Source organism: Cynocephalus volans, chromosome X (assembly GCF_027409185.1).
Source record: "Cynocephalus volans isolate mCynVol1 chromosome X, mCynVol1.pri, whole genome shotgun sequence".
Lineage (NCBI taxonomy): Eukaryota > Metazoa > Chordata > Mammalia > Dermoptera > Cynocephalidae > Cynocephalus > Cynocephalus volans.
The window spans coordinates 38,555,207-38,579,861 of NC_084478.1; the positions used below are offsets into that span (position 1 = coordinate 38,555,207).

Sequence of the window (24,655 nt, forward strand, 5' to 3'; positions counted from 1 at the left end):
AAGTGGAATTGTGATATATCCATAATGTCAGAATTTTTAGCATCAAAAATATTTACACTTTTTCATTTAAGTAACACTAACAACAGAAATAGTAGCTGTGTAGTATTCAGATAATGTCACTGCTAGTGAATCTAATAGAACCAGCCTGAAATATGAAAGCCTTAACACAATGAAAGTTTATTTCTTATGCACGTAAAATATGATGTGGGCTGGCAGGGGGGTCTTCACTGCCAGATTACCTGGGGATCCAGCACAGGGCTCCACATCTCAACATGGGATCTCCCTGTTTACTGCTGAATAGACCAGAAAGCATAGAAGTGGCATCCTGACTCTCAAATGCCTTGGCCTGGGAATGACAAACAGTTTTTCTATTCACATTTCTGTGGCAAGGGTAGTCACCTAACACTTTCTAACTACAAGGGGACTAGGAATGTAGTATCACTGTTTACCCAGGAAGGAGAGCAAGACATGGAGTGGATCAGCACTTGCAGACTCTTCATAAACACTTACATAGTAGATGGTCAGTAAATTGCAATTTTTATAATTTGTATAGCAAAAGCCTTCCTCCTTCTTGGAGAAGTTTTTGATATGGCCCAAATTGCTTTACAATTTTCCAAATTTTTCTAGCACATACTATGTGACAGGCATTTTTAAATATAGGGCCACATGATTGGATAAGGAAAATTTGGTATATATATACAGCACGGAATATTACTCTGCCATAAAAAAGAATGAAATTCTCCTATTTTCAACAACATAGATGAGCTTGGAAAAACTTATGTTGAGTGAAATAAGTAAAGCACAGAGTGACAAATACCGCATGAACTCACTCATAAGTGGGAGCTAAGACAGAAAGAAAGAAGGAAAGAAAGACCACAGTGGTGTGTTCAATTTGCAGAGGGAGAGAACATACCTTGGGATAAAAAGTGAAATTGGGGGGGAGAGGGGAGGAGGGAGGTTGGGGATAACTGGGTGGGGGAAACAGGGTACAATTGCAATTTGTAGTAATGAGCATGCTGCCAGTATGGATCTTGCCTTCACAAATTGGGCAAGAGGGGTGACAATCAGCTTTGTATCTCATGAATATTCACAACCAAAAAATAAAGGGTCTCTGCAAATAAAAAAAAGTAGGATCACACCAATTTTCTAAAGGACCTGATAAATTTCAGTATTTTCTAAAGGACCTGATAAATTTCAGTATTTTCTAAAGGACCCGATAAATTTCAGTAAAGAGGGTTTGCCGCTTGTCACCAAACAGCACCTTTCTCTACTGACCATTGCAATAATCTCAAAAGCCAGAAAATTTTCCTCTTCTTTTTAGTTCCCAGCATTAATAACAACTTGTGAGTCTTTGCTACCCACCACCTGATGAATGAGCCTGAACTCTTGTGCAGGTGTCTTTACACACAGTGAAAATGTAGAATTTTCTCCTGTGAAGCTATAGAGAAGGGGCAAAAGAATGATGATGATATTTTTTTTCTTTTCCTGTCATAGCTGGTGTGTCTGCCAGGGAGACATTTTCCTCATCGATGGTAGGATGAATAATTGCTCCACAAAGATGCCCATATCCTTGTCTCTGAAAGGTAAATATGTCATGTTATATTGCCAAAGGCACTTTTCACATACATTAAAGATATGGAACCAAACTTATAGATATTATACTGGGTTATCCAGGTAAGAACAATTCTCAGAACATGAATATTTACAAGCAGAGCACTTTCTCTGGCTGGCGGCAGAAAAGAGATGCAGCAGAGGGAGAATTTAGAAAGATTCCAAGTGTAAAAAAAAAGAAAATAGAAAGATTCCAAGTATGAGAAGGATTCACCTGCTATTGTTGACTTCAGATGAATGGGCACATGTGAAGCAACCAGAGAGAAGTCTCAAAAAACTATGGCAGCTCCAGCTGACAGTCAGTAAAGACAGAGGACCTCAGTCTTATGACCTCAAAGAACTGGATTCTGCCAACAACCTGAATGAGGTCAGAAGGAAATTCTTCTAATAGCTGCACTATCGGAGGACAGCCTGATGAAAGCTTGATTTGAGCCTTGTGAAAATCTAAGTACAGAATCCAGCAGAACCAACCCATCCTTCACACCTACAGAAATATAGGTAATAGATCCTACAGAGATAATAAATGTGAACTGTTTAAAAAACTAAATTTGTGGTAATTCTCACAGCAACCATAAAATCTACCATAGCTTCATGGAAAGATTAGAGTTTTAAGATCTCAGCCACTGCATATGGTTGCTACACAGTGATTTCCTTGGTCTTTCCTCATCTAAAACTTAGGAGGGAGATTTTGGTTTATGACCACTTAGTTAAGCTCACTTATTAGTGTATGGATTCAGTAGCCAGATTCAAAAAGCCAACAGATTAAAACATTCTCTGTTTCTAATCTGATTTACTTTCTAAAATTTCTGCTCTATATTTCATTATTGTATCTCTGTTTCAGGGTATAATACCAGTAATTTCTTTAGCAATTCAGACTCTCCTCACCAGAAGATTTGAAAACACTTTGAGAGCATGGGGGAGGTACCCAAGGGGATGAAGAGGTGTCTAAGCTTCACTGTCTGAGGGTAAAACTTAAAAGGAAGGGTCTGTTGTTGTCAGAAACGGTCCATGGTGAGGGACAGGACCCCCAGGAAGGTGGAACCTTCTATGACAGTGATGGAGTTTGGACGTATTGTCCTTCCAGAATTGATGTGGAAGTCTGATCCCCAATGTGGCAGTGTTGGGAGCTGATTGAGTCATGGGAGTGGATCCCTCATGAATGGATTAATTGCTCTCCCAGGGGGATTGGGGTAGTGATTGAGTTCTCACTCTATTAGTTGCCATGAGAGGTGGTTGTTTAAAAGACCTGGCATGTCCCTCTCTCTCTCTTGCTTCCTCTTGCCATGTGATCTGCTTGTACTTGATGGCTACCTGCCACTTTCCACCATGAGTAGAAGCAGTCTGAGGCCCATGCAGGACATATGTGTCCCAGAATTGTAAGCCAAATAAACCTCTGTTCTTTATAAATTACCCAGTCTCGGGTATTCTGTGATAGCAACACAGAACTGACTAATATAGTCAGGGAAAAACAGGTGAGTCCGGGCTGTCTGTTCCCCTGGAGCAGGTGCTGGTCCCAAAGAATGATGCAGTGGAGAGCTGGCCAGTGGGTCAGTTCTAGTTTGGACAGTATGGTGGACACACTGGGGAAGACCCAGGGGAAGTGTTGTAATGCTGAGACCAGGGCAGAATCAGTGATCTAGGAGCCCCAGAATTAGGGGCAGGAGGATCTCAGGCAAATCCGAAATTGTATTTGATGTTCATTTTCACATTCCTTCTTTAGGCCTGATTTTAGTACTTGGCCACAACATCTTTTTTTCATCGCCTGACAGATATCTTCGAGCAGTAAGAACAGAAATGAATAAATAGACCCAAGATCTATCTCAGGCTGAGAGGAGAGGAAAAGTGTGGGCTGTAGCAGTATTCAGATCTGAGGTCTCGTCTCAGCGCTATCTCCTGTAAGCCACATGAACTTGGAAAAAAAGCAAAGTTCTACGAGGTTCAGGTTCTTTGTGAAGTAGTCTTGAGGTAGACATCTTGCTCCCTGGCTCATGTAATCCTTGTGAAGTATGACAGTTGGAATTTAGCTAATTTATGCAAGGCACTTGGCAAAGTTCTGGCATGTATTTGGGTTTCTGACCAGTTATTACTAATATATCTTTGGTTTTAAACACTACATATCTCCCCTCCTGAAAATCTTTAATTTATTCTTTATCCTGAAGATGTCAAGAAAACATGTAGTGTTCTAGTACATGGCACACCAAATCGGTCAAAATGTTTCTTAGCAAGTAAAAGTTACTTACTTGCTACGAAACTCTTTGAGAATATGGATAGGTATAGATAGATAGACAGATAGATAGATACATACATACATGCATACATACATACATACAGATGTAGATAGATTGATTGTGGTTTGGGAGAATCTTCCCTAACTGGGTGCAACTCAAGGCTCCTAGGAAATATGTCAAGGACTCCCTCATTCACTCCCATCAAAACAGCTATCCTTTGACTTGAGGTAGCCAAATCACACTCAAGATAACATACTTTAAATACCCTACTAATGGAATAGACTCGATCATGGTTTGAATGTGTCCCCCATGAAATTATATGTTGAACACTTAATTTCTCATGCAACAATGTTGGAAGATGAGGTCTAATGAGAGATGATTAGGCCATGAAGTCTCTGCCCTCATGATTGGATTAATGTTATCATGGGAGTGGGTTCGTTATAAAAGAGCGAGTTCAGTCCCCTTTTCTCTCTCATGCTCTCACCTTCCCCCATGGAATGGCACAGCAAGAGGCCCTTCCAGATGCTGGAACCTTAATCTTAAACTTCCCAGTCTCCAGAACAGTGAGAAATAGGCCACACCTGCATAGAAGGCAGGGCCCCATGCTGGTAACACCAGGCAGGCCCCAGGAAGGTGGAAAACCCAGCCAGCCCCCCCTGCCATACATTCTCACCCATGCAGAAGGCAGAACCCCATGCCACCAGCATTGGGTATGCCTCTGACAGCTTCAGGAGAGATGGATCAAAACAGCCACCACCACAGCTTCTACCATCATAAGGACAGGTTGCTACCACAATAATATTCACAACCACTGTGCAGGAGGCCTTCTGCCCATTTTACATTATTGGCAGAAGGAGAGTCACCTGAGGAGCCTGGAAAAAGAAGAAAAAATCTTTCTACTCCAAGTCCACTCCAGAGGAAAAGAAGAAGCAATTGATTTACCAGATGACCAGAAATCGACATAGAGATAATGGAAATCTGGGTGGGGGTTGGACCAGAAAATATGATATTGCCAAAGGGATTTAGTAACTCTCACATACCAGACCCTACAGAACAGGAAACCCCTGAAATGACTGAAAAGGAATTTCTAGTAACTATCTTAAGGAATCTCCGTGAGATAAGATAGGATCCAGTTAGACAACACAATGAAGTGAGAAAAAATATCCAGCATATGAAGGAAGACATTTACAAAGAGAATAATACCTTCTAAAAGAGTGTAACAGAACTCCTGGAACTGAAGGACACATTCAGTGAAATAAAAACCACCACGTACAGCATAACCAGTAAATTAAAACAAGCAGTAGAAAGAACTTCCAAACTCAAAGATAGTCTTTATGAAATAACTCAGGCAGACAAAAAAAAAAAAAAAAAAAAAAAAAAAGAGTTAAAAAAAATGAAGAAAGTCTAAGAGAACTAGAAGACAACCTTAAGCACATTTGAATCATGGGTGTTCCAGAAGGAGAGGAGAAAGGTAAAGACAGTCAAAATCTATTCAGTGAAATAATAACAGAAAACTTCCCAGGTATATACAGAGAAAGAGACCTTCAGGTCCAGGAAGCTCAAAGATACACAAACAGATTCAATCCAGAAAGATCCTCTCTCAGACACATTATAGTCAAACTGACAAAGCTCAAAGACAAAGAGAAAATTCTAAATGCAGCAAGAGAAAAATGTCAAGTCACTTATAAGGGAGCCTCCATCGGACTAACAGCAGACTTCTCAACTGAATCTCTACAGGCAAGAAGAAAATGGGAGGACATATTCAAAATACTAAAAGAAAAAAACTGCCAGTCAAAAATACTGTCCCTGCAAGGCTATCCTTAAGAAATAGAAACAATCTATTTCTCAGACAAACAAAAATTGCAAGAATTCATCACCACACATCCAGCCCTGAAAGAAATCCTCAAAGGAGTCCTGCATGCAGATCCAAAAAACAATAATCACTGCCATGAATTCACAAGTAAGAACAAAACAAACTAGTAAAACACAAACGCAAATGAGAAAGATTAAAAAAAAAAAAAAAACTAAATCTTACAAACCCAAAATAACCCCACAGACATTGATGATCAATAATCAAAGGAGAAGAAAGGAACAAATAATATGTTAGCATTTAAACAAAAAGCTATAAATTGCCAGGAATAAGACAATACTTCTCAATAGCAAAACTAACTGTAAATGTATTCAACTCCCGACTCAAAAGACACAGAACTGTGATTAATAAATATCTTTTCTTTTTAAGTTACCCAGTCTCTGGTATTCTGTTACAGCAGCACAAAACAAACTAAGACAGTCTCTGTCTTTCCCAGACAAGAGCAAAGTGTGCCAGCAGAGTAGCTTCTGAGAATCCCATGTCAACATAGTATTACTCTTGTTTTTCTGACACTTACTAGAGATTATGTGCATAGAACACCTAGTTTGTGCACTGTATTCAGCTGCCCTGGAGTGGGGGAAGCACAAGACACCTTTCATTCCTGCCCTAGGTGGAGATTTCTTTCTGGTTTATCCATGATCCCAAGCCAATTGCTATAAGTAGTTTTCCGTTCCAGGCTTTTAGTCTTTCAAGTCTGGACACAGCTTCTGAGAGCATGGCCACTGCTCACTACACTCAGATCCTCATCTGACCCACCACCCAACTTAATTTAAAATTGACTTGCACTGAAGGCCTTGCAGTTTCCTAAGGCACCAAATCCACTTGCCTCTTGGCATTTACACTTGATACTGTCATCTGGACATCCCCCCACCGACCCGTCACTTCCTCACTCTTTCTTTGGACTTGTTCTTTAGGTCACAGGCTGTAACTTACCATATTTCTTATATAAGGTACTTCAAAATGTTTGTGGAAAAAAAATAAAAGAAAATATGAATCTTTCCATGAACTTTTTGAAGTGCCCTCAAATAATATCTGCTCCTAGACTCTAAAATTCAATGAGCACAGAAAAATCTTGTTTATCCTGACATTACCAGTACTAGCATAGATCCTTCCAAAGAGCAGATGCTCAATTAATGTTTTAAGAATAAATGAGCCAATGTGCAGAAGGTCTAATTTCTAACAATGTAATTAATTACACATTCTCAAATAATCTAAGCATACCCAAATATATATCTTTTACCTTTAAACAACAACAGAGTAGACGTGAAAAGGACATGCAACAATTAGCTGTATTTTACGTTTTTTCTGTTTCTTAACCCCAACTATTACACTGCTGAGTTATTTCATGTTACCAAGGAAATGCTTAATTTGCTGCCATGCTATCTTGTTTCAAAACACTAAATAAGATGGAGAATATCCCAATTGTATTTATAAAATAAAAATTGCTTATTCTTAAATCTCATATACAGAAAAAAATGTGCAATGTCATTCATAAACTTGGATTCTGAAGCTAGTTTAACCTTATATTAAAAAGAACAACATCTTTTTTTAAAAGTACCCAAATTACCACATAAAACATGATCACAAACATATTATATTGTCAACAGCCCAACCCTGACTTTCCATTACATGGAATATGGACTTTCTGCAACCACAAAGTGAGGAATGTCTCAGACTTTACTAGAGCTGGGAGGAACTGCTGGGCATGACCGTGGAACGTCCACTGGCCATGGCACTCATGTTAGCCCTGGCTGTGAGTCTGGCTTGGGCTCTCTCTTCCTCATCTTTCAAAGCCTCTTCATAATAGGATGAAAAGTCACTGGGAACTGTATTATGGATCTTGGCCATAAACTCGAGAATTTTCATCTTGCTTGTTTCAGCGTGGGCTCTTGGACCCCACAGGAATTCATAGTGTGGAGGATCACTGCTGGGTACCTGTTGGTACTCCAGGTACTTTTCCTTCACCAGATCTTTGGTGATGAGTTTCCTGGGCTCCCCATAGATGAAGTGCTTCTTCCCATCATATATTCTCATCATATTTAACACTTCCCAGACTTGCTCCTCAGCAGCGCAATTGCCCTTCATGAAGATCACGCCCAGGATAGTCATCAGCAGGCCTGTCTTGGGCAAACCTCCGTCATCACTCAGGCTTCCATCATAGCTCATATCCAGTTTGTTGATGAGGACATAGATGTGCCTATTGGGATCTGCTTCTTTGATGTCAAGGCGAAAGATCAGCTCCAAGTGCTCAGAAGCTCTCCTCAGAATCTCAGGAAAGTGCTTCTTATATATTTGGATTACATTTCTCATCATATCTGCCTTTGTAATGGGCTCTTCAATTTCATACTTATATAGCAGGTAATGCACCAGCATAACTACTTTCTCATCTACAGGGCCTCTGTGGAAGTTTTCTGTGGCTTCTGGGTCTTGTGTGCATCTTGGCCTTTCCTCCACTTGGTTGCTGACATTTTCATTAGAGCTCATATATGAAACAGCTGCAGCAGTAGTGGTAGATCGGGCTCTCCGAGGCTCTTGGGGATTACTGGCTGTCCCAGCAAGTGAACTCTGGGTAATACCCTTGAAACGAGCAGAAGAAGAGGGTGCATACTTGTCTTCCTCTGCTACAGTGGCCTGAGCACCCACCGGATCTTCAGTCTCTTCTCGTGCCTGACGGCGTTGTTCCTGGGCACGGACTTTACCCTTTTGACCTCGAGCCATGATGACTGTTCTGGTACAGCAGCCAAAAGAGAAGGTGATCTGGTACAAGAGAAAGGATGTGATGGTATATGCCCATTCAACACAACGGTATCACTTTGGCTTTATTAATGGCAACCTCTGCAAGTTTTCCTGCGTGCGCTACTTAAGGAACCCACAAGGCCCCTATTCTCTGATCTGCCTGTCTCCTGAGTAGCCTGTGAAATGACTAAAGTGTGTCTTAGATTACTACCTGCAAGATGTGCCTGGGGCTTACTGGGGGGGTGAAACAAGGCCTGGCATGTCCAGGCTTTGTGGAGGCCCCTCTGTTCTTCGTAGGAGGTTTCTCTTTGCGGCCATCTGCTTGATTTATGGCAGCTTCTGGGATCCGTCTGCTCTACCACTTCGCGGCTGAACCCTCATTTCAGAGGCCTCATCTCTCATCTATTCTGGAGGAGAAACTGAAGAAGAACCTCATCTGACCACACCTGCCTGGGGACAGCCAGGAAGACAGCAATGGAAAAGCGCCGAGGAACTCTCTCTATCCTGGGGTAGGTAGGGTTCGCATTCTTTACTCATCTTGGCTTCTGGTAGGGCCTGGGACTCCATCCTCTGCTGACCTGAGATCTATTCCCTCAGAGCAAGGCCCTGACATCCCTGAGATCCACCAGGAGGAAGTTACAGAGGCCTCAGCCTAACAAATCTACCCCACAGCCCATTTTGATCTGGAGTGGATGGTTCCCTCAGAACTCAGGAGCTGCTCCTCTGCTCTTGTTGGGACCTGGAACTCCTCTGCTGGCCTGAGGCTGACACTCTGGTCAGGTGCGTTCTCACCGGGAGAATTAAGAGTGTGCTCCATCAGGGCATCCCTATCTAAGGCCTGTCAGCAATCTGACAGGGGCCTATGTCTTTTGGGATGGAGGGCCCCTCAAACTTCACTCAAGTTCTTTACGTTTCCTTTTGGCGGGCCCTGGAAACAGTCCCTCTGATAACGTAAAGCCCTTCACATTTTTGAGAAGCCAGTAATGGAATTCAGAATGTGTCACATCCAGCCACTTCCACCTGGGGACTCCCTGGGCTGAGAGCAGGGGCGGGACTCTCGAGGAAAACGCACTCTTTGGGGGTGGGTGGTTCCCATAAGTCTCACTCAGATCCTCACCTTTACTTCTGTTAAGGTCTGGGACTCTTCCATCTGCTGGCTTGAGGCCGTAACTCCGGTCTGATGCTGTCGCTTCCTTTAATCTACAAAGGGGGACTTCAGAGAGTGCTGTATCTGTGTTCTTTGTCGGAGGTCTGCCACAGCTCACCGCAGGGGTGGGACGCTGCGTTACACGCCCTCTCACCTGGATAGTGAGGACCCTCGCACCTTGTCACAAAGGGTCCCACCTCACTTCCTGACAGAGCCTCCTGACTTACCTAGCACCGATTATTCTCACTTCTCGGACGCCAGAGGTGGAACGCAGGGTACGTTATATCCGGCTACTCCCATAAGGAGCTTATCAGGCCTGAACGCAGGAGCCTGATTTCTGCGGGGCCCTTTGGATCTAAGTTGGGTAGTTCCCTCAGGTGACTCAGGGACTTCACCTTCACTGCGGGAAGGCCTGGAATGCCGCCCTCTGCTGGTCTGATGCCAAAGGCTGGTGCAATGCTGTTACCTCCATTAATCTCGGGAATTCAAAGGGCGCTGCATCAAGCAAACCCCATCCAGGGCCTGCCCGGGGCTTACATGAGGTGTAGTGTTCTGTCAGCCAGCCTCTTTCCTGGTGTAGAGCATGCAGTCATACCTCATTCAGGGACTTTACCTTAATTCCTGACAGGGTCTGGAACTCTTCTGGAACTTTCTCCTCCGCTGACCTGATGTTGTTCTGCCGAGAACAATGCCTTCTCTTCTCTGAGAATTCAGAGGGAAAAGTTGGGGAAACCGATTCCAGCCACACCCCTATGGGCCTCCCAGGGCTGAGAGCATGAGTGTGCTCTTACGGGTGAGGGGGTGGCCTCTGTTTTGTGGTAGATTTGGACTTTGTCGCAACTCCTATAGGGGTCTTTCATTGACTCTTGGGAAGCCTGGGATTTCTCCTTCTCCTTATCTGAGTCAGCCAGCTTTAATCCAAGCCCTTCCTCCCAAACTACCCGCCTTACAATCCCCCATCCCAGTCTCCAGAGGGTGACGTGAGGAGCACCTGCGCTTACTATCCGGGCATGGATTTAGAAGAGCTAATGGCAGGGTAGGGCTCTCTATTGCGGTGAGCAATTCTTTCAGATCTTCCTCAGGGTCTTCACTTCGACTTCTTTTAAGATCTGGATCCCATTTTACTGTGGGAATGAGGATGACACCTGCTCCAATGTCTTCACCACACAGTGAAAGGTCACATAAATTTCACTATGGATCATGTAATAACTGTGGGGTTAGCTAGTACAGAATAGTTTCTCATTTTAATTTTCAATTCAACAAATTCAGAGTTATAATAGTAATGAAGATATGGATTTGGACTCCACAAATACCTGTCAACCCCAGTGAATTTAACAAGGAACTGCCAGATCTACAATAGTTCTTCATCTACCAGAGAAATGTTTGCATTGAAGAACAACCTCCTACTACAGTGTCTGGTGGCAACAAAAATCACCAGACCCAGCCACAAAAAACCCCACGCTATGTTCTGCAAAGAACTCATGAACAATGGGAAGCAATCTGAGTTGGGGAGTATATCTAGATCCTCTCTCAAGACATTTCCCAACCAGCCGTTTACTTGCACAGTCAGTGACATAATGACCTTCAGGGAATTCCCCTTTTCGTATCCCCCTCCTTTTATCTGCATCCCCAGTCCACTACTCATTGGCACAGCAGATGAAATATCCTTTCTTATCTGGAATCGAGGCAGCTCTCAGCCATGGTACACTGGCAAGGATGCACTGAACCACCAGAGCAGTGAAGAGATGTAGCTGACCCAGAATCTATTAATCTCATCACTATGTGATTCAGGGGAGCTAGCTATACTCTGCCTGACAAGTGGATAGGGGTCACTAAGGGAGGGTGGGGTGTTGGGCATGCCTCTGGTCCGTTCACTCAATAAGTCTGCCCTCAACTTCTTGTTTGAAATGATGCTTCAGGGATTCCCAAGCCTATTCACAAAAGTAGTCCAGGACACCACCAGTTTCCCTACCTCCTGTCCTTCTGGTCCCTTTTCTACCCCATGCTGAACTCTGGATAGATATCCCTGACTACCATATTCCATTGGCTCTCTGCACTTGGTTTAGGTTTTGATCTCTCTCATGGATTCTGGAGATTGTTCTTTGTCCAAGTCCGCCTGATGTTCCTCACTAACTGTCGTTTTCCTGTCTGGTCCCCTTCCTTGGCCCCTGGTTATTTTGACCAAATCCTTCCTTCTCAGTGTAAAGAGAAATGTCTTTTTGACAAATCAGAATTCTAAAGCATGGACTCACTGGTGCTCAAGATATTATTGCAGAAATTTACTCCTTATAAGTGAGTGATTCTGTTCATTTTCTGTTCATCCTACTTAGAAAACAAGGAAATGCAAATTAAAATAGCAGTGAGGCAATATGTTTTCAATCAAGTTTTACTAAAGTTGAAAAGTTTGATGAGGTCTGACGGCAGCAGAAGCAGAGGTCATAGTGATGAGGCTGGTGCAGCGCAGTCTCCCGGCTTTGGCGTTGTCTCTCAGGCCTCGCCTCAGTTCTTGTGCACAGCTACGAAATGCAAGAACAATGGCCAGAACTTGGAAGAATACATGCATCAAATTGAACAGTATGCAGATACTCCTTCTACAGAGAAGTTCCTCCTTTAAGAGAAGGTCAAGTTAGAAGAGCAGCTGAAAGAGACGATTGAAAAATGTCAACGAGCTTTGGCAGATACTGAGAACTTGTGTCAGAGGAGCCAACAATTGATGGAGGTGGCAAAATTATCTGTCATTCAGGGTTTCTGCAAGGACTTATTGGAGGTTGCAGATATTTCAGAGAAGGCATCACAGTGTGTTTCTCAAGAAGAGATTGAAGATCATAATCCTCACCTGAAGAACCTCTATGAGGGGCTCGTAATGACTCAAGTCCACATTCAGAAGGTATTTACACAGCACGGCTTACTCAAGGTCAACCCTGTTGGAGCCAAGTTTGACCCTTATGAACATGAGGATTTATTCCACATGCCGGGTGAGGGGAAGGGGTGAGGGGAAGGAGCGAGGCACAGTGGTGCTAATTAGCAAGATGGGGTACAAGCTGCAGGGGTGCACCCGGAGACCTTCCCTGTTGGGGGTGGTGAAGGAAGCTCAGCTGCCTCCTGCATTTTTATTTTAAGTCAATTGCTATACCTCTTGAAAGGCGGCTTCATCTTTTCTCATCTATGAGTACTTTTGATGTTTTCCCAAACCTTGTTGGAAAGCTTAAGTAACCAGTGGCTAAACTGGAAATGAAGCTAGTTGCACAGTTGCATTAATGAACTCTAATGTGGGAGTCTGTTCACTGATTTTTTGTGCCATGTGTTTAATAGTCCCAGCTACTTAGAGAAGAGGGCCAACGGGACAGTACAGGACTTCTAGAGTATCAGGAATAATAACTTGGTTTAGGTTGTATCTGCTAAACTCTGTTGAAGCCCAAGTACTTTAATAAAAGGTCCTTGGGAAAATAAAATAAAATAAAAAATAAAACTAAAACTAAATAAATAAATGGTTGATAAAATAAAATGCCCACTGGAGCTTAATTTATTCACATATATTAATAGGTGAGACTATAAATTGGTACAGCATTATTGAAGTAGAATATTATCAGCAAATTCATGAAAATTTACAATCATCAGATTCTTTCCACTTTAATTCAATTTGCACATTTCTGCATCATTTCTTTAATAAACCATGTAATTTTGCCCAAGAATTGATGTTCTATAATGCTGATATCAGTTGTATTAATCATAGAAACAAATGGGAAACAACTTGTGGGTCTATCAGGAGGAGTCTTGTTAATTTTTGCACATACAATATTTAGAATTCTAGAAAGTAGGCAAAAGAATGTAATGGATCTCTATATGCTCTTGGAATATTTTGACTTCATTTTATTCGGTGACAGTACCATGGGGCAGAACAATATTGTCATCACCATATGTTAAAAAGTCACCGTATATTTTTATAGCACGTGTGTAACAAAAAACTTACAACAAATTTGAAAATTCTATATATGAGATACTTTAATATGATTAACTTTGTGAAGGGATTGAATTTTGGACCAACATATGAAGGAGGCAGAATTGTGGTTTATCTGTATTGCTAGAACATTTTGGCAACTAGAATATATGCACTATTTTCTTTGTAATTCAAATATTTAATAATAACAGAAATAGTAGGTGTGTACTATAGAGACAAAGTATGTACATGTATTAGACATAATGGGAAAAGCCTGAAACCTGGATGTCTTAGCACATTAAAAATTTCTTTCTTATGCAAAAAAAAAATAATAATAATTGATGTAGATTGGCAGGGAGCTTCAGCTGTGCAGTGACTCCGGGATCCAAGATCCTTCCATTATGTGGCTCCATGCGCAACACGGGCTCTCCATTTTTGCTAATGAATGGAACAGAAAAAGTATAGAAGTGGCAAACTAGCTTTTAAATGCTTTGATTTGAAGGGAAAAAGCATGCTTCTCCTCATATTTTACTGTCAAGGGTAGTCGCATGAACTATCCTAACTACGTGTGCACTGGCAATGAAGTCACTATAAGAAACAAGGATGGAGAGGAAGACACAAAGTGGATGAACACTTGCATCCTTTCCAATTAACGGTTAAATAGTAGGTACTTAATAAAAAGCTACTGTTATAATTTGCTGTGATAAGAGCCTTTTTCATTCTTAAAGGAGTTTCAGAGAATATCAAATGTCCTTGCTACTCAACATTTCCTAGTATCTGTATGTCACATGTGTTTTCAAATTCACGATCGCACAAATTTTCCAAACAGTCCTCTAATTCTTAACAGGGAGCGTTCACCCTTCTCCACTCAACAGTACCTTTCTGCACTGACCTTTTTAATAACCTCTAAATCTCAATAGGCTGACAGATTCCTTCTTTCTTTTGGTGCATGGTCTCTGCTACCCACCAGTTGATGAACATACCTGAGCACTTGTAGTGGTGCCTTTGGGCACAGAGGAGAACCAGGATTTTCTCCTGGTGAAGATACAGATAAGCATCAGGAGAATGATGGCGAACTATATTTTCTTTTCTCATCCAAGCTGGCATGTCTCCCAGGGAGACATTTTCTACATCTGTGGTAGACTGAATAATTGCTCCACAAAGATTCCCATACCCTTACCCCAGAAACCCATGAGTATGTTATGTTACATGGCCAAAGGCATTTTGCAAATGGAATTAAACATATGGAACTGACCTTAAAAATACTGAGATTAAACTGGATTGTCTGCATGGGCCCAATCTCATTACATGAACCCTTACAAACAGAGAAATTTCTCCATCTGGAGGGAGAAGAGAAAAGCAGCAAAGAGGGAAGTTAGATTCCAAGCAAGATACAGTTTCCATGTGCTGTTTCTGACTCAAGAAGTAGGAGCCCACAGGCAAAGACTGGAGAGAGTCCTCAAGGAACTATGGAAGCTCCAGCTGACAGCCAGCAAGGAAACTCTTCCCACTCTTACAAGTCTTCATAGAACTGAATTCTGAGAACAGCCTGAATGAGTCAAGAATGAGACTTTACCCAGTGCTTCCTATTAAGAAGCCAGGATTTGATGGTCTGATTTGGACTTGTGAAACCCTGAGCAAAGAAATCAGCAGAACCAACTCATACTTGTCCCCTACAGAAGTGTAAAAAATAAATGTGTGTTGTTTTAAGTCCTGAATGCATGGCCATATATTATGTCAACATTGGGAACTACTATGTCCTCCTACAAAGACACCAGGGTTTTCAAGAATCCAGCTTCTGAACATATTTCTGTACAGTGATTTCCTAGGTTCCTCCTCATCTACCCCTTACTAGGGAGGCTTTATTTTTGTGCCATTTAGTTAAGCTCACTCATCAGTATACCGATTCAGTGACAGCCTCAAGTAAGTCACCAAATTATGTTCTCCTTTCTTTCTAACCTCACCTGCTTTCTTTTTTTTTTTTTTTTTTTTTGTCGTTTTTTCGTGACCGGCACTCAGCCAGTGAGTGCACTGGTCAGTCCTATATAGGATCCGAACCCGCGGCGGGAGCGTCACCACGCTCCCAGCGCAGCACTCTACCAAGTGCGCCACGGGGCTCGGCCCGTAACCTCACCTGCTTTCTAAAATCTCCTCGTTAACTTCGGGGTTATCTTTCACAAACCAGTAGATTCTGTACCAAATATGACTCGACTCACAAGTAGATTTGGAAAAAATCTTTGAGAGTGTGGCTGAAGCACCCAGAGTGGAAGAGGAAACACCTAAACTTCACTGCAAAATAAACAATTAGGGGAAGGGACCATTGTTATCAGAGGGTTTCCGTGGTGAAAGATGTGATAGGGGTTGTCTTCACGGAGCTGGAGTGCTCTAAGTCAGGAGAAAGGAAGGAAGGTTATTCTGGACTTTCTTTCACACAGCAAGCAGCGCACAGTCTTCGTGGAAGGAAGCAGGGAAGAGCTGGACAGCAGGTCAGGATGCAGATTTGGGCCCGAGGGCTCACTGGGGCAGGCTCAGAGGAAGACAATGTAATTCAGGAAGTGCTGGGTCTGTCCCATGTGCCAGCACCTGGGCAAACTCAGCTTTTAGAAAACCCTGAGGCTACGACCAAGTAGAACCTAGGCAAGTGAGGCCCATTGGGAGTGTCAAATGGCGTTTAGTTCTCATTTTCTTCATTTATTACACCTGGAGTTAGTACAGTGGCCCCAGGTTCCGCCTTTTCATTGGCTAGAGACATTGTGCAGTAGTGAGAAGAAAAATGAAGTAAGACACACATGGCTGTCTTAGGCAAGGAGAAGTGGGAACAGTGTGTGCTCTAAAAGAACTCAGACCAGGGTTCTAACTCTGAAATTATGAGCCACATGAAGTCAGGCAAATTGCTAAGTTCTATGAGGCTCAAGCTCTTTGTGAAGTGAGCGTGATAAGCCCTGCGTTGCATGATTCCAGGGTTCAAAGTAATGTATGAAAGCCCCTGCAACAGTGCCTGGAATTTGCTGCATTTTTAATAACTGGCAATGATTACTATTATTATTTTGAACCCAGACCCTACCAAAATCTGCTCGGTGATATTTTTTGTAAACCAAGAGATCTCAGAGAATTTCCGTTCTATGATACAGCACACAAATCAGTCAAAATGCTGCTTAGCAAGGGAAACTCAGTTACTTACTATATAACTTTTTGCAGTCATATTATTCATTGTGAGTGTGTGGGAGTATTCCCCAAATGGATGTAACTTAAGGCTCCTAGAATATGTGTCAAGGACTTACTCCTTCCATCCTTTCCAAATGTCCTTCATCCAAACCACACCTATTTTCGTTTATTTCACTTCCATTAAAAATCTAGCCCTTAAGAGTTTGCCAAATTACACTCAAGACAACCAAACAAAATGCCCTTTTAATGGAGTGGGATCTGTTCTCTTCCAAGCCAGAGTGAATAGTGGCAGCAGAGTGCCTTCTGAGCACACCTATGTCAAGTGATATCACCCTTATTTCTCAGAAACTCCCCGAAGCTGATGTGCATAAAACACATACTTTGTGCACCGTACTGAAAAAAGGACACTGGGGAAGGATACAGGACACCTTTTATTCCTGCCCATGACACCAAAGTAACAGCTAAATGCAGTTCTCCATACTAGGAATTAGTCCAGGACACACCTTTTTGAGGATCTGGCCTCTGGTCACCACTCCCACAGCCTCATCTGACCCAGCACCCAGCCTAACTTAAAATGAACTCATTATAAGGATGTGCAGTTTCCCGAGATTCCAAATTCACCTGCCTCAGGGCATTTGCACTTGACTGCTGTCATCTGCATCCTCCAACCATAATTTGTCTTGGCCTTTATGTTTTAGGGTATATCTCACCATCTTCATTACATGACAGCTGCTCTTAGACTTTAAAATTCAGTGGGCCTAGGTAGGCCTTGTTTATCTTTAGGCTCCCCAAATTAGCACAGAGCCTTTCAAAGAGCAGATGTTCGAGAAATGTTTGAGAAATAAATAATGAGACAGAGTGCAAGAGGTCTATTTTATTAAAATGTAGATGTATTTTCTCCTACATTCTTGAATAAGCTAATCATAAACAAGTACATATCTCCTACATTTACAGAGCAGACTACAAATCACAAGTAAATACAAGAATTTATAATATTTTACTTTTTTCACTCTATTTCTTGACTCCAACTATTTTACCACTGTGTCTTTTCACATGTCCAAGGAAATGCCTAATCCCATACCATGTTATATTTTTTGAGATCACTTAGTAAGATGGAGCATTTCACAACTGCTTTTATAAAATAGTAATACTCTTATTCTTAAAACTCTTACACGTCAATAAGTATGACTTATTATCACTCTTAAATTTTGATTCCGAAGCTACTTAAACTTTCTATGAAGAGGAACATTTAAACCAATATCCAAGTTACCACACAGAACAAGAACACACACCTTACACACTGTGTTGTTGCCAGTTTGCCAGCCTCAACCGAACCTCCACCAATGAGAACATTAGCTGTCCTCTTCAACAACACAGTCAAGAATTTTCCTCAGCCTTCACTTGGGGCAGGAAGAGTGCTGGAAATGGCTGTAGAACGAGCCCTGGCCATGGCAGCAATACGAGCCCTATCTGCAACTCTGGCTCGGGCTCGCTGCCCTTCTTCTATCAGAGCCTCTTCAAACAAGGATGGGAAGTCACTTGGGACGGTCCCATGGATTTTGGACAAAAACTTAAGAACTTTCATCTTGCTGGTTTCAGCGTAGGCTCTTGGACCCCACCTGAAAAGATAGCTTGGAGGATCACTGTTGGGCACCTGACGATATTCCAGGTACATTTCTTTTACCCAATCTTCAGTGAGAAACTTCCTGGGTTCCCCATAGATGAAATGCTCCACCCCATCGTATATTCCCATCATATTTAGCACTTCCCAGATGTGCTGCTCAGTGGCACAATTGCCCTTCGAGAAGATGACAGCCAGAACAGTCATCAGCAGGCCAGTCTTGGGCAAGCCTGTGTTGTCATTCACTCTTCCATCACAGCTTAGATCCAGTTTGTTGACGAGGATGTAGAGGCTCCCGTTGGGACCGACTTCTCTCACTTCAAGGCCAAAGATCAGCTCCAGGTCCCTAGAGGCTCCCCTGAGGATCTCAGGGAAGTGGTTCTTATCCATTTTGATCACATTTCTCAGCATATCTACCTTTCGAATGGGCTCTTTCCTTTGATACTTGTACAACAGGTAACGGACCAGGTTTGTAACCTTCTTGTCTAAAGGGTCTAATTCCATGTGTTCAGTGGAATCCTGGGCCTGTGAGGCATTTGGCCTTTCCTCAGCTTCGCTGGTGGTGCCTTCATTAGGTCTTGTGGATGAAGCAGCTGCTGCAGCAGCAGTGCTGGATGGGGCTTTCTGTGGTTCTTGGTGATCGCTGAGTGTTCCAGCAGCAGATGACCTCTGGGGATTTTCTTTGAAGCAAGGAGACGAGGAAGTCACGGACTTTTCTTCCTCCGCTGCAGTGGCTGGAGCACCCTTCACAACCTCGGGTTCTTCTCGAGCCTGGCGGCGTTTCTCACGGGCACGGAGCTTACTCTTCTGACCCCGAGGCATGAAGACTGTGGTCAGAGACAGCAGGCAGGAGTGTGGGACGGAGGGCAGATGATTCAGTGACCTGTAGGAAAGAGGATGAGACGGTGTGATCCTCCTCAGCAGGGCAACACCACCTCGGCTTTATCAAAGGCGGCCTCTTACAGGTTTCTTGGAGGGCACTGCTCAAGGAACCCACAAATCTCCGTTTCTCTGATGAGCCTTTCCCCTGAGGACCCTGCCGAAGTAACTAGAGTGCACGTTAGGCTGCAGTCCTACAGTTGTACCTGCGTCTTACTGGGGGCTGCCAGTCTGGCAGGTGCATACCCTGTGGAGCTTCTTCTGTTGTGGGGTAGGAAATGTTTCTCTCAATTCACAGTCAGAGTCATCACCATGACTTCTGGCATAACCTGTGATCTCTCTATTTAAGAGCTTTGATGCTGACTCTCTCACTCCAAAGCCCTCAGCTCCCTCATGGCCTAGAAGAGGAATTGAGGGGGAATCTCATCTGACCACATGTGACCAAGGACATCTTGGGATGGCAGCAATGGCAGCACTCTGATTTCCGTCCTGTTCTGGGGTAATTAGAGTTCTTGGTCCTCACTCAGAATCCTCACCTTTTCTTCTTGTAGGGCCTGGTTTCCCTCCCTCTGCTGGCCTGAGACGTATTCCCTCAAAGCAAGGCCTTCACATCCTGAGCCTCCTGAAGAGGAAGGATATTAGGGAGCTCTCAGACTTATCTTCCTCTGGGACCCCATCAGGAGTGACACAGTATGTAAGGCTTCGTGAAACCCCCTCTGTTCACTCTGTATTACAGTTTCTCATCAGGATTCCTCACCTTGACAGCCTTGTTCCTTCCCCTCTGCAGCCCTGAGGCCTACACCAATCAGACCAAGGCCCTCATACACCTGATACCCCAGAGTATGCCAAGGGGCAGGGGCGGGTTGTGTACTCAGAAGGACACATCCACCCAGGGTTTCCCAAGGCTAACCACAGAAGTAGAACCTGCTTCCCTCAGTCCACACATTGACTTGCCAAAGGGCCTGAGTCACCTCCTCTTAATGACCTGCCACTGCCCTGTCAGACCAAGGCCCTCCTCCCCCTGTGGTCACTAAGGATAAAAAGAGGATACCTTAGCCTCACAGTTCTGTAGAAGAGCTACCAGGGCTCACTGTATTGGTGACGCTCTGTGGGGATCCCTTTGTTGTGGGGGAGAAAGCCTTCTCAATCGTTGCTCAAGGTTCTGAACTTATTTCTCAGGTTCACGGAAGTGGACTCCCTCTGCTGACCTCAATCATCTAGCCTTACACCGAGGCTCTTATGCATCCTCCCCCACCCCTGCCAGAAGGTGAAAAGAGGGATCACCTGCAGCCTTACAGCCATGCCAGGGGCCTCCTGGGCTGACAGCAGGGTGGGGCTCTGTGAGGCCTCCACTGTACTAGGGAGGCCGTTTTTTGCACAGCTCAAATACAAACATTTAATTTACTCGTGGCGGATTCTGAGACTCCTTTCTCTGCTGTCCAGAGACAGAAACCCTCGTGCAACTCCTTCATCTACTTCAACCACTAAAAGTTGGAAGATGGGTGTGTCATTTCTGCCAGGTGCAGGGCTCTGCAGGGACCTCTCTGTTATGGGGGAGGGGGAATTCCACTGAACTCATACAGGGCCCTTCACTGGCTCTTGGCAGGTCCTGGGACCCTCCCTCTGCTGGCTTGATGCCAATACCCAAGTCCAATGCTGTCGCTTCCTTGATTCCCCACAAGGGTAATTCTGAGGGCCATATCTCGGTCCATCAGTGCCAGGGACCTTCTGAGGCTGACGGGAGGGGTTGGAACTGGAGGACCTTCCCTCTTTGGGGGTAGGGGGAGCCCTTAAATCTTACTCGACGTCTTCACCTTACCTTTCGGCAGAGCCTGGACGTCTCCCTCTGCTGGCTAGACGCCAAGGGTCTCACGGCAAGATTTCGTGTCTCACGGCAATATTTCGTGTCTCACAGCAAGGTCTCCCGTCCCACAAGCTCCAGAGACGTAAGCCAGTGTGCACCTTATCCGGGCACCCCTGCGTGGGGTCTCCCCGGGCTGATGGCGTGAGCGGCGCACTAGGTACGGAGCGGCGCGGTTCTGTGGTGCCCCCTGTGTTGCGGAGTGGGTGGTTCCCTAAGTCCTGTCCTCAGAGGTAGATCCCCAGTTTGACTTCTGGCTTCACTGACTGAAGGATCCTTGTGGAAATTCCACCTCCCTATAAGCTCTGGACAGTTTCTCAACTTAAACCCTTACACATAGTAAGTTTGCTTCCCAGGCACGACGTGAGGTGGACAGGCTGCGGCACCAGGTAGGGGCACAGAACAAGTTCTGAACCATCAGAGAAAGTGCACAGTGACCATGGGGTCCCTTCACTAGCCGAATGTAGACATCTGGGAACTTTCTGTTCTCAAAGGTTTAACTTCTACGGAGAAGACGCACGTGAGCAGAATTTTGTGAGACGAAGGTCTTTTCACTTTATCCAGCGTTGCACTGTAATGTGTAGTGAAATTCATTTTATTTTAGACCTCATTCATAGTAATAAATGTTCTAATATTACTGCTTTTTGCATCGAGGCTCTTGCTTTTATAGTAGTGATCTATACACCATCTCTCAGAAGTCACTTATTCATTTGAATAACCCGTGGACACCACCAGTTTCCCTACCTCCTGTCCTTCTGGTCCCTTTTCTACCCCATGCTGAACTTTGGATAGATATCCCTGACTACCATATTCCATTGGCTCTCTGCACTTGGTTTAGGTTGTGATCTCTCTCATGGATTCTGGAGATTGTTCTTTGTCCCAGTCCGCCTGATGTTCCTCACTAACTGTGGTTTTCCTCTCTGGGCCCCTTTCTTAGCACCTGGTTATTTTAACCAAATCATTCATTCTCAGTGTAAAGAGCAATGTCTTTTTGACAAATCGAAATTCTAGAGCATGGGCCAACAGGTGCTCAAGATATTACTGCAGAAATTTTACTTCATATAAGTGAGTGATTCTGTTCACCCTACTTAGAAAACAAGGAAATACAAATTAAAATAACAGTGAGACAATATGTTTTCAATCAAGTTTTACTAAAGTTTCAAAGGCCGATGAGGTTTGACGGCAGCAGGCAGCAGAGGTCATGGTGATGAGACTGGTGCAGCGCGCTCTCCCGGCTTTGGCGTTGTCTCTCAGGCCTCTTCTCAGTTCTTGTGCACAGCGACAAAACAATGACCAGAACTTGGAAGAGGGCACGTGTCAAACTGAACAGAATTCAGATCCTCCCTCTACAAAGAAGATCCTCCTGGAAGAGGTCAAGTTAGAAGAGCAGCTGAAAGTGACGATGGAAAAATATCAACGAGCTTTGGCAGATACTGAGAACTTGCGGCAGAGGAGCCAACAATTGGTGGAGGAGGCAAAATTATCTGTCATTCAGGGCTTCTGCAAGGACTTGTTGGAGGTTGCAGACATTTTGGAGAAGGCAACACAGTGTGTTTCGAAAGAAGAGATTGAAGACTATAATCCTCACCTGAAGAACCTCTATGAGGGGCTCGTAATGACTCAAGTCCAGATTCAGAAGGTGTTCACAAAGCATGGCTTACTCAAGTTGAACCCTGTTGGAGCCAAGTTTGAACCTTACGAACATGAGGCCTTGTTCCACATGCCAGGTGAGGGGAAGGAGTGAGGCACAGTGGCACTAGTTAGCAAGATGGGGTACAAGCTGCAGGGGTGCACCCTGAGACCTGCCCTGGTAGGGGTGGTGAAGGAAGCTTAGCTGCCTCCTGCATGGTTTTCTGTTTTTTTTAAGTCACTCTTGAAAGGCTGCTTCATCTTTTCTCATCTATGAATATATTTGATCCTTTCCCCAACCTTGTTGGAATGCTTAAGTAACTAGTAGATAAATTGGAAATTGAACCAGTTGCTCAGTTGTATTAATGAACTCTAGTTTGGGAGTCTGTTCACTGATTTTTAGTGCTGCATGTTTAATAGACCCACCTACTTACAGAAGAGAGTCAAGGGGACTCTACAGGACTTCTAGGGTAGCATGAAAAATAACTTGGTTTAGGATGTATCTGCTCAAACTCTGGTGATGTGCAAGTATTTTAATAAAACATCTTCTGGAAAAAATAAATAAATAATAATAAAAATAAATAAATAAAAGGTCTATAAAATAAAATGCCTAAGAGAGCTTAATTTATTCACATACAATAATACGTAAGACTATAAATTGGTACATTATTGAAGTAGAATAATATCAGCAATATTTATGAAATTTTCAGTCATCAGATTCTTTCCACTTTAATTCAATTTGCACTTTTCTACATCTTTTCTGTAATAAAACAGGCGAATTTGTCCAAGAATTGATGTTCTGTAACATTGATATCAGTTCTATTTATCATAGAAGCAAATGGGGAGCAACTTGTGGGGTTAGCAGGACGAGATTGGTTAAGTTAATTTTGGCACACACAAAATTTAGAATTCTAGATAGTACATAAAAGAATGAAATAGATCTCTATGTGTTGTGGGAAAATTCTGACTTCATTTTATACAGTGACAGAGGCAAGAGGCAGAACAATATTGATATCAACATATGTTAAAAACTCACAGCGTATTTTTCTAGCACATGTGTGTAACAAAAAACTTACAATAACTTTCAAAATACTATTATACAGATAAATTATGTACAAGTATGAGACATAATGGGAAAAGCCTGAAACCTGGATGGCTTAAGACATTAAAAATTTATTTCTTACGCAAAAAAAAAAAAAAAAAAAAAAAAAAAAAAAAAAAAAAAACAATTGATGTAGATTGGCAGGGGGCCTCAGCTGTCAGATGACTCAGAGATCCAGGGAGCTTCCATTATGTGGCTCCATAGTTCAACACGGGCTCTCCATATTTGCTAATGAATGGAACAGAAAAGCATAGAAGTGGTAAACTAGCACTTAAATGCTTTGATCAGAAGGGTAAAAGCATACTTCTGCTCCTATTTTACTGTTGAGGGTAGTCGCATGAACTATCCTAACTACGTGTGCACTGGCAATGAAGTCACTATAAGAACCAGGGATGGAGAGGAAGACACAAAGTGGATGAACACTTGCAGTCTCTCCAATTAACTGTTACATTGTAGGTTCTTAATAAACAAGCTACTATTATAATTTGCTATGATAAGAGCCCCCTTCATTCTTAAAGGAGTTTCTGAAAATATCAAATATCCTCGCTACTCAACATTTCTGAGTACCTATTTGTCAAGTGTTTTCAAATTCATGATGACTCAAATTTTCCAAACAATCCTGTAAATCTCAACAGGGAGCGTTTACCCTTCTCCACTCAATAGTACCTTTCTGCACTGACCCTTAAATAACCTCTAAATCTCAGTAGACTGACAGATTTCTTCTTTCTTTTGGTGCATGGTCTCTGCTACCCACCAGTTGATGAACATACTTGAGCACTTGTATTAGTTCCCGGAGGCACAGAGAAAAACCAGGATTTTCTCCTAGGGCAGATACAGACAAGCATCAGGAGAATGATGGTGAACTATAT

General features: G+C 43.2%; 3 protein-coding genes and 1 pseudogene across 3 annotated transcripts; 2 read left to right on the forward strand and 2 right to left on the reverse strand.

Moving 5' to 3' along the window:
* Positions 1-7,389: 7,389 nt before the first annotated feature.
* On the reverse strand, positions 7,390-8,427 carry LOC134368287 (melanoma-associated antigen B10-like). Its single transcript, XM_063084837.1, has one exon. It carries the CDS (start codon positions 8,425-8,427, stop codon positions 7,390-7,392), a length of 1,038 nt encoding a protein of 345 aa, XP_062940907.1.
* A 3,609-nt stretch (positions 8,428-12,036) lies between these two features.
* Positions 12,037-12,711, forward strand: LOC134367892 (grpE protein homolog 1, mitochondrial-like; annotated as a pseudogene).
* Positions 12,712-18,084: 5,373 nt separating this feature from the next.
* On the reverse strand, positions 18,085-19,137 carry LOC134367893 (melanoma-associated antigen B10-like). The gene has a single exon (XM_063084553.1). The coding sequence runs from the start codon at positions 19,135-19,137 to the stop codon at positions 18,085-18,087; it is 1,053 nt and encodes a 350-aa protein (XP_062940623.1).
* A 3,125-nt stretch (positions 19,138-22,262) lies between these two features.
* LOC134366641 (grpE protein homolog 1, mitochondrial-like) lies at positions 22,263-22,799 on the forward strand. The gene has a single exon (XM_063082994.1). It carries the CDS (start codon positions 22,263-22,265, stop codon positions 22,797-22,799), a length of 537 nt encoding a protein of 178 aa, XP_062939064.1.
* The last annotated feature ends 1,856 nt before the right edge of the window (positions 22,800-24,655 follow it).